Source organism: Lactuca saligna, chromosome 4 (assembly GCF_052625555.1).
Source record: "Lactuca saligna cultivar CGN05327 chromosome 4, ASM5262555v1, whole genome shotgun sequence".
Taxonomy (NCBI): domain Eukaryota; kingdom Viridiplantae; phylum Streptophyta; class Magnoliopsida; order Asterales; family Asteraceae; genus Lactuca; species Lactuca saligna.
Window position 1 is genome coordinate 186,092,955 of NC_136420.1, and position 11,371 is coordinate 186,104,325.

Here is an 11,371-nt window from a genome sequence, read left to right on the forward strand (position 1 = left end):
GTTGATAAAAAAACAAAATATGATATTATAGGGTGTTGATAAAAAAACAAAAATCGGGACATGTGTGCGGGATGTATGTACCCAATCCCTCAACATCACACTCAACTCTTGAAAAACGATAACATCCCATAAGCATGCATGCACCTGCAGTTTACGTGGAGAGCTATCATGTATCCACGGTATTCTTATCTTAGATCCATGCATGGAATCTATAAAGCCAAAACTACCAGTGGAGGTCCATAACATATCAACCATGCCACTGTTGTTTGTGTTTCTTCTTCTGTCTCTACCTCTCATCTACCTTCTTCCAAGAATCATCAAAAAGCGATCAAGATTCAGTCCACCAGGCCCTCTTGGACTACCCTTCATCGGAAACTTGCACCAGATCCGTCGATCAAGCCTCCATACTTCGCTATGGCAACTTTCCCAATCCTACGGCCCAATCGTGTCCCTCAACTTGGGTTTCATCCCCGCTATTGTTGTTTCTTCAGCCAGTGTAGCGAAAGAAGCCTTGCAAACACAAGATATAATCTTTTGCCGTAGGCCATCATTTGTTGGAACAAATAAGTTATCATACAACGATCGTGATGTGACTTTTTCACCCTATAATGAGTACCGGAGAGAGATGAAAAAGATCTTTATGCTTCATTTGCTAGGCCCTAAAAAGGTCGAATCTTTTAGGTATATTCGTGAAGATGAGGTGTCCAGTGCCATGAAGAAGATACATGAGCTGATTCTATCGTCAAAGCCAGTAAACTTGAGCGAACTCTTGAAGAGTGTGGCTTGTACTATCATGATGAGAGTGGCTTTTGGAAAGAGTTACCAACATGGATATGACGTAAACGAGGTTATTCCGCTTTTCCCTGAAGTTCAGGCGCTTCTGGCGGATTTTTTCGTTTCGGATATTTGGCATGGTGTGCCTTTTGTGGGTTTGGTTGACAGGTTATTGGGCAAGATGGACCGACTAGATAAATGCTTCAACTATTTTGATGTATTTTACCAGAAACTCATTGATGAACACATCAACACTGGGAACTTTATGTCCAATGAGGAAGAACAGGATTTTGTTGACATTTTACTACGACTGAAAGAAGACCATAACCTCACGTACGATCACATGAAAGCCTTGCTTATGGTAATCAATAAATTCTATTTTTATTGGCTGAACAAGAATTTATCTGTTTGCTCGATTTCTATATAAACCCGTTCATAGTTTTATTATCTAATTGTTCCTTTGTTTGTGTGTTAGGATGTACTGGTAGCCGGAACAGATACTAGTGCGGCTACAGTGGTTTGGGCAATGACAGCACTCATAAAGAACCCTAAAGTGATGAAGAGAGCACAAGAAGAAGTAAGAAATGTGGCTGGAAAGAAGGGTAAAGTAGATGAGGATGATCTTCCTAAACTCACATATATGAAAGCAGTTGTAAAAGAGACCATGAGGTTGTACCCTCCGGTTCCCATTCTAGTACCTAGAGAAACAACAAAAGATGCCGTTTTACATGGCTACAAAATCAAGGCAAAAACTGTGGTTTTCGTGAATGTGTTGGCTATTGGAAGGGATCCTGAATCTTGGGAGAGCCCAGAGGAGTTCTTGCCGGAGAGGTTTTTGGGAAGCAATATCGACTTTAAAGGGAATGATTTCGGGTTGATTCCTTTTGGGGCCGGCAGAAGAATTTGTCCTGGAATCTCAATGGGAGTTGTCACTGTGGAGCTTTTGCTTGCTAATCTTGTTTACAGGTTTGATTGGAGGTTGCCGAATGGCATGAACACGGAAGATATAGACTTTGATGTTATGCCGGGGCTAACCATGCACAAGACGAATGATCTTTGCCTTTTAGCTAATGTGTACATGTAAAATATTATTATGCAAAGGGTTAGAATGTTTTGGTATATAAGGGCATACTAAAGCTAGCTCTTATACATTTCCATCATCGTCTTCTAATAGGTGGCTTCTCGATCTATTTGTGTGTAGAGATAATTTAAGCTACACATATGTAGATATATAATATGTTGTTTTTTTTGGATTTTTGAAGTAAACATCCACATCCCATACTTATTGTAGGGTCCTCAAGATTCTATTAGAAACAAATCAAATATTTTTCTTTGTTATATTACCAGATAGAGAATGTACACTAAGATAACTTAAGAGGACTCGGGAACATTGGACTTGGGGGCAATGCCCCTGGCGGGGTCTAGGGGTAACACCCCCTACAACGTTAATAATACATGTATACATGTAAATTAGTTATGAAATATCACCAAAAAAACATATTCTTCTTCGTTAAGTTTGAGTATTTATTCATCAATTAGTATACACAGAAAAAATATTATTTATTCATCAATTAGCATACACAGAAAATTAAGTGAAATTATATGTGCAGAGAATTGATAAATCTTGTATGAAGAGATGAAAATCATATGATACAGCACACATATTCTTCTTGGTTGAGTTTGAGTATGTATCTCCATTCTTATTGTAGATTTGTAGTATATGTTGTTAATTTAATCATATGTTTGATTCAAAATTTATTGTTTTTTAACTGCTGAGGTTTATGCTCAGCCTCATATTTTCACATTCAAGTTGTTTAATGTTTAATTTTTTAAAACTTACATAAAAGTTGAACAGAGTGAGAAGTCGTGAACGACATAGACCATTGCAAAGAACAAGCAAAGCTATCATTAATTCTTTCCCTTTCATCTTTGGCACTCACAATCAACAACAAATTCAAAGGTAACTTTCAGATGAGAACATAAAATTTCTTTTTATTTAAGTAGAATTGAAAATCCAAGACAATGTTGAGACAATGGATATCATGGGAATATTTAAAACTTATTGAATCATAATATTTTTTATGTAATTACAGATGGATCCTAATAACTCGATGCATCGAATTAAACATTCAAACGATGAATACTTGCAGGCTCACGGTTGTCTTGATGTTATGCATATTGAAAAAAATGTTTATGAAAGCTTGATAGCCTTAATGTTGAACACCAAGGGAAAGTCAAAAGACAGGGTTAGTGTTTGAGAAGATGTTGATGACACAACTTACGTACGGTCAGATCATGATGCCAGATTATGAAAATTATAACCCAATGATAAGCTTTGATAATTTGGCCAGGTCTATCAAAAGTGGAGGTAAGGTAGCTTCAAGGCTTAACAATAAAATAGGAAATTTATTTTGAATCTTTTATTTGCATACCTATCTAGAATACGAATCATAGTAAAATAATTAGCTTCCATTCCGTAATGATTGTCTTTGTTCTTATGTTAAAAGGCCACAAATTCTCAACAGCCAAGGTGAATTGGTTATTCTTCCCATTAATGGTGCCGAGTCAACAATCTAACAACTAAATTAAGGGAATTGCAAAGAATAACAGCATAATTTACTTTGAGTTTTTATTAACATTACAATTTTATCGATAATATGATTGTACTTTCAAAGTGCAATCGTTTAATAAGAACAAAAACTAAGAATAAGAAAAGAAAGATTGAAAGTACGATGCTATATTAGACAACATAATGAAAGAATATTGTTAGTTCTTGCAATTGGCCCCTATTGGGCTAAATGCAAGAAAAGCAATTTACTTTCATTTTGTTGTAGAGCATCTTACATTCATTTTGTAAAATAAACATTAAACTTGACAAATAATTGAAATAAATGGACGTAAATTGTTATTATAACATGTTTCTATGCTTTTTTCTATATTAATCCATGGTACTTTTGATTGGTTTTAGGAAAAACATCCATGATGTTCATCAAAATTGAAAATTAACCCATTACTACAAAAGAAAAAGGAAATAAAAATAATTTAAAAAACGGAAAAAAAAAAGGGTACAAAAAAGAAAGAAAAACAAACATAAAAAAAAAGTTATACAAAACTGAAGATGTGGAAACAAATTGCAAAAAACAGATTCAATTTGAACAATGACAAGAAAATAACTTACTGAACCATAAAATGAAGTAAGAGAGTGAGACATGGGCCTAATTGAATAAGCGTAAAAAGGTCCAAATTGCAAAGATCTATCCCACCATCAACATAGAGAGCATAGCAGACCATAACAAATGCAAACATATGAATAGATGGAGAAAACCTCATTTAACAAGCACTACACCATAAAATACCAAGCAGGGGCAAAATAGTTAAGAAACCAATAAAACCCACCAACATCTAGAAAGCAATTAGCAACCAGGAGCACAAATAGAACCTGAGATGATCAAGAAAGTATGCCAGCTACTCCAAAGAAAACATGAGAAATGGATCAAGAAACCACCACAAAGATGCAAGACAAAACCAGGGGCAAATTGCCAAAGGGATGAACTCGTCTCAGCAACACAACACTCTGATCCAGGATCCAAAAAAAGAAAGTAACCTATTAAAATCACGAAAGCACCCTAAATAATCGGTCTAATCAAAATTGCATTAAAGGCCTAAATGTATAAACAAACCCATATGAATACCAGAAATGAAGACCCAATTAAGAAACAACCAAAAACTGAATTTGCACATAATTGAAAAAAACTTACAAATAAAAAAAAAACAAAAAAAAAAAAAACAACCACAAGGAAAGAACAATATACACCAGCAAGACTAGTCTTTCGATCTATGAATATATAGATAACACTCCATACACATAATGTACATAGTAGCCAAACCACAATGAAGGTCTCCAATTCGATCCTGGGCAACAACAACTTATATTTTTACCCCTTGTTTCCTCGAAAATGGTTTTCCTTTGTTATATCATTTATGTGGTGTTTATTTTAGTGATATTAATATTAATATTTTCTATTCATAATAACCATATTAAGTAATTTAACATAACATAATCAGTTTTATAAAGCAGCTCCTACATAAAATGGATTTAAACGTATTCATTTTTAAAAAGAAAATCCTTAATGATAAAAATCCTAAATAGAAGAGTAAACACATGGAATCATGGATGAGTAAATGAATAAACATGTTTGAATAGGTTAAATTTATTGGGACAACTTTCAAATGATATCATGAACAATTTATCATAGGAACCCATGAAACACTACCTCAAATCGTAACAATTTTTCAAAATAAATTTTTAAAGAGATCAACAATCTGGTCTCTTGCATTTAACTCCATACACTATTCTACAAAACCCGTTATAGATAGCATAATTTAATTATCTATACAAAATCAAGCAATCTACATGTCATTATTCTAATCATCCTGCACAATTGACATTACAGGAATACCCTTGTTATTAAAGCTTGTACATTGTATTCGTACCTCACTGCCTACTTCAAAATCATGGCTCCCACCACCATGTAACATCAACCATCAAGGTTAAAACAATAATTATACACTCTCCACAAACATGTATACTCTTATCCACTCTGATAAACAATGGGACATTTCACAATTGCATAGTCAAATTAAAGGGGAAACTGAAAGCCTCAATGTGTAAAAATAAATTTAAAAAACTACCTAATTATAGAATTTTCAAAGCAAAAACTATGGGTCCCACCACATCACTTAAAAGAGAATGATGATGCTTTGAAAAGCTCCAAGTCAAGCGTAAAAGAGAACCACCATGTTTATTGATACAAAGAAGAGCAAAGCACCAGTTCAAGTGCGTACTTCAAGTCTGTAGCCCAGACCTGGGAAAGTAGCCTTTCTTCTCCAATCTCTTTTATCTACTCTAACCTTAATTTATTTCCTAAATGCAAAAAACGAACATTATTTTTTTCTACAAATATATATGGCTTTCAACAAGTTAATGAATTCACATTACTATGAAATTTTATTTTGATCAAAAAACTATTTTATAATCTTACAATTATATGACCCGTTTTTTAAAATTAGAACCGAGCCTTATTCTCTCTGCCCTGAAAAATGCCCAGTAGGGGCAAAATGGTCAGTAAACCAAAAAAAAAACCCCACCAACATCTATAAAGAAATTAAAAGGAGCACAAATAGAACCAGAGAAGATCAAGAAATTATGCCAGCAGCTTTAAAGAACACCGGAGATGATGATGCCTGCGTATTTCAGTATTTAATATCCTTATCACGTTGAAATTCATGCACTGTGAAAAAAATAATAAATAAATAAACAGATAAGATATACATTACTCAACTACTTAACTAATCATGAATAAAAGTTTAAATTTAAAGCTAAAAAGATATTGATAAAACATGGATTGAAAGATAATTACCACTGATTCCAATGATTATCTACTTAGTTGCTATTTATTCTTCCATTTACACACACTTAAAAAGCACAGACGCCACATGAACAGAGTTGTATTTGTTCATCTATTAGTATACACAGAAAATCAAGTGGAAAAAAGATAGAAGCTGATTTGTAAGTATCTCTAGTCCTAGTTAAGTGCATACTTCTAATTGATTCCACTTCTTTGCAACTCCGTTCAATATTATGATAACATAAGTTTACTGTTTACTTATATGTGCAGAAAATAGATAAATCTTGTATGAAGGAGAAGAAAACCGTAGGCTAAAGCACACATACTCTTCTTCATTAAGTCTTAAGTATGTATTTCTAACCCTATTATACTCAAATTTTCACATCTGAGTTGGTTAATGTTTTAAATTTGAAAACTTAGATAAAAATTTTAATAGAGACTGAAGTTGTTAAGGGCATAGAAGATTGCAAAGATTCGGTTTCCTCAACAATTGAAGTTATCTCTAGTCTCGTTGTAGCCTTCGCAATATCCCTTGGAATTGAACATATCATCGACACAATCCCTTTCATCTCTAGCACAAACAATCAACAACAAATTCAAAGGTAACTCTCAGATCATAAAATAAAATTCCTTTACATGTAAGTAGAATTGAAAATCCAAAAAGTGTTAAGAATGAAAATCTCAAAAAATACCATAAAACCTATATCTAGTTTCAATAAACTTCATTTTAGTTGAATACGACATACACTGAAAAATTATTACCTCAAATCAATGTAAGATTCAAGATCCTTCTGCATTCCTAATATTCACACTTAGGACATAGTTTATAAGAGAAGACGAGTACTAGGAGAGTAGATGAACAGACAATGAATCTTTCTTCCATTATTAGTCTTTTGTCTCATTCTCTCCTTTTTTTCATTATCATGTATAGAATGGGTCTTTATAAAGGATTAAAGATACATGAAATATTTGGCGGAAAAAGTCCCGCATCCGGTAAAAGTTCAAGTTCTGCCATGGGTTTTTAAGAGATTTGTGCAAAAGCCTCTTAGTTAGTCAACCCCTATGAAACCCCAAAATATTGACACATTACGTATAATTAATTTGTAAATTTTCATAGGTTTTCTCTTTTTTTATTAAATAATAATTAATTGTTTATAATTTCATAATATTTATTAGGCTTAGATTATCCCATATATACGTTAATATATATAATAAACAACGTTAAAGTTAATATTTATATTGATTTATATAATGTTTTATGATTTTTTTTCTTAATTAACGTCTTATTTTTAATTGTTATTTAATATATCACAATTACAATGATAATATTAATTATGTTGAAATATTATATTATTTTATCTAGTTGTTTTAAAATATTTAAATTTCTTATTTGTTTGAAATTAAAAAAATAATAATAACAAAACATCAAACGTTAAGCACATCTATAAATATATAAAAACAGTTATATTACAAAATATCATCAATAACGATTATTAGTTTATTTGTTTAATTCTAGAAAACTTTGTATTATTATGCATGGAAAATGGTATATTTTTATGTGTACAACGTGGTATATTTTTAACTTATACTAACCTTAAAAATTTATGATAAAATGTTTTAAAATTTTATAAAGGTATAGAAAAATATATTGGTTTGCATAATAACTCCTTATACTTTATAATTAAGTATGTTGTTTTTTTAAATCTACGTCATTATATTTGAATCATATGAATACTTATTGAATCGTAATAAATATACTCTTCATCTTATCTAACTAAGAAAAACAAGGTATTTTTATTACTTTAAAGCACTTGATTATATTTTTGTATGATTAACCTTGTATTATGTACATTACATATGCCTTTAAATGCATATTTTCTTCTACGTGCATGTTATTCATATATCTTTTATGTAATACGTGATGGATCGTAGTTACTAGATGTATAGAATTAAACATTCATGCGATGAATATTTGGCATGTTTGGATGGGTTTCTTAAAGCCGAAGTGGAAAATCGGGTGAATAAAGAAAAAAGCTACATATGATGTCCTTGTATAGATTGTCAAAGCTATCGTATGTATACTAATTCTGTCAAAGTACAAGAACATTTAATAATTCATGGGTTTATGAGAGATTATATATGTTGGTCATGACATGGGGAGATATTGGTTAATCGTAATGAGGTTGTTTCAGAGTGTAATGATGATAACAATGATTCAAACAATGACAAGTATGATGACTTATCTAGAATGTTACATTATTAGGAGGACAATGTCACCGAAAAGGATTACAAAAATTTTCAACATTTATTTGACGACTTAGAAAAAACCGTTGTATACTGGGTGTATGAAGTAAACCAAACTATCTGCTGTTTTGAAACTATTTAACCTAAGAGCAAACAATGGTTGGAGTGATACAAGTTTCACAGATCTTCTAAAGCTTTTAAATAATATGCTTCCTAAGGATAACGAGTTACCTATTTCAACATATCAAGCGAAAAAACTAATGTGTCCAATGGGAATGGAAATCGAAAGAATACATACATGTCGAAAAGACAGTATGTTATGTAGAAACCAGTATGTAGATCTACATTTTTTTTGAAACGGCAAATCTAACCTACTCCTAAACTACACCTTAAATCCACCTATGTCCACGACGGGACTTGAACCCTCAACCTCAAGGAGGGAGGGCAACACCAAATACCGCTGGGCTACAAGCCCTTTGGTATGTAGATCTAGATAAGTGTATCGCATGCGGTCTATCACGGAATAAGCAGACTAACCATACAAAAGAAACCATTGATGTGAAAATGAAAGGTCCACCTACTAAAGTATTGTGGTATTTGCCTATTATGCCTAGATTAAAGCGGTTATTTGTAAACGCCAAAGATGCAAAATTAATACGATGGCGTGCCGATCGTAAAATAGACGAAAAAATAAGACATGTGGCTGATTCCGCTCAATGTACGACCAGGTTCTTTTGTGTTAGATAGGATTTTGTTTTAAAACCAGGTTCTATTTCTTTTTTCACATAGGTCTCGCTGGCTTTACGACCCGGTTCAAAACCGGGTCTTTTAATTGATTTAACTGGGTCCTATAACCTTTTTTGTAGTAGCATGCTAGTTGGAAAACTGTTCGCCGCCTCCGTTGGATGTCCTACTCATCTTTGATCGCATGACTACTGCCTATTACCTATGAGTTTCAGTTGTCGCTTGATCTTTTTTTTCCTCTCCATCCGAGTAACAAAGAGGACGTAGGTATTTGGTATTCCCTTTATCTTTTTGTATTCTCTTTCTTTATGTCATGATTAAAATATTAAAACTGATGACAAATAAAAAAATGTATTAGTTAACTAGCGAACAATCCCGCATTGCGGGGGTTAGATGGTGTTTCATAGCCTTTTATTAGCATATTTGCCCCGACAGTTACCATAAAATGGTGAATAGGGTGCTGGCAGATTATAATGAAAAAATTGAAAATACTAAAAATGAGAATTATCTACAATCTCAAACTCAATCTAACAACTAAAAATAAACAATGCTCAAAGGCGGTAGAAATTTGAGTCTTTTCAAATCTAATTCCAACTACAAAAATCACATGCTGCTATCTTAGATAGATGGAAAAAGAGTAATTCAAACCCATTCACATTTTCCATTATCACCTCTATTTCTTCCCCCATTCAAGATACCTGACTTGACCTGTTCTAAAGATGTCTTGACCAGTCCATTCATATTCGTCTAAAATAAAAATAAAAATCTATAAAAATTCAACAACATAGATCATGATCAATCAAAAGATACTTTTGTGATGGTAAACAACCAAATTACATGCTAAATATCTTTGAATAATATACTAATAATAAAAAAAGATTCCAACAAAATAAGATATAGAATGATAGATGTAAGGGTACTGACAATAATCATATATGGCTTCTCCCTCAGTGAAAGCAAGGCTTGAAGGAAATGAATGTGCAAATCATAAGTATAATGAGAAAATGAAGTAATAAATATTTAGTTTTAGTTTTCTGGTTGAAACATCTCAAAAATATAGTCCAAAAATTTTGCTTTAAAATCATTAAAGAAAAGGCATACTCATATAACAACATAATAGAACCCCATATTGTGTATCTCAAACAACATATCAAAAGCACTGTATCAAATATCAGATAAAATATTCCAGGCTAAAGACTATGGTGTGTGCCATGCGATTATCCCGACCCATTCCCTTTACTAGCTGAAGTACCTGAAATCAAAACTGAAAACTGTAAGTACGAAGCTTAGTGAGCTCCCCCAAACTATCACATACCATAAAAATAACATACAACTAAGAGATATGGGCCCCACCCACTGTCATGGAGATCCGGGCCCCGCCCACACTCTGTTTTCTAGGAGATTCGGGCCCCGCCCATACTCCGCTACTAACATGCATACAAGTATGACACAGACAACAAGTATATCTATCAAACAATCACGAATTTCTCACGGGCTTTAATACTTTAAACCGGTCTAAATATGAATTTTTGTTAAAGCAATAATTAGATGTTGAGAACTTAAAGAAAGTTGTAGAGTTCGTCGATAGGATTCCGAGATATGAAAAACGCCAAAAACGGAGCTTGTATGCGAGCATCATGGCCATCCGAAGATTTCAGGAAAATAGTTGATGCAATGACGTGGCACCACGTGGCAATGTCGTGCGCCCCTTCTCCCACGAGACCAAGTGACATTGACTAAGGGAATGATGACACGTGGCACCATCAAATGGTGACATGCAGCTACTTCTAGAAGGAGAGGAGGTGGCCAAACCAGCGTGTAATACGCATAACTAGTTAGATGGACCAGCAAGTTCGTTGTGTACAGTGCGCTCCTTGGCTATGCACAACGCGCATGCCTGAGCCTATATCCACCCATTTCCCTTTTCAATCATTTCACACCAATTTTACAATCCTATTCTCTGTGAGCTACTATTCCTTCTTGAGTCCAAAATTTTGGGATTTCCTAGGGATATTTAGTAAGTTTTTGAGGGTTTGAGATGTCCGACAAATAGAACTTTCGGTTTCGGATTCCTATCCGCACGTTTTTCCTGGTTTTTGCTAAAACCTCTATAATTTAGGCTACACTCTTTTGCTTTCTGTTTAACTTATATTTATAGTCGTAAGTCACTATTATGAATCGTTAAATAAGATTTAGCAGAG

At 33.2% G+C, this 11,371-nt stretch overlaps 1 protein-coding gene across 1 annotated transcript; it reads left to right on the forward strand.

Moving 5' to 3' along the window:
- Positions 1-253: 253 nt before the first annotated feature.
- LOC145038964 (6,7,8-trihydroxycoumarin synthase-like) lies at positions 254-1,858 on the forward strand. Its single transcript, XM_078987154.1, has 2 exons — positions 254-1,135; positions 1,250-1,858. The coding sequence occupies exons 1-2, from the start codon at positions 254-256 to the stop codon at positions 1,856-1,858; spliced, it is 1,491 nt and encodes a 496-aa protein (XP_078843280.1).
- The last annotated feature ends 9,513 nt before the right edge of the window (positions 1,859-11,371 follow it).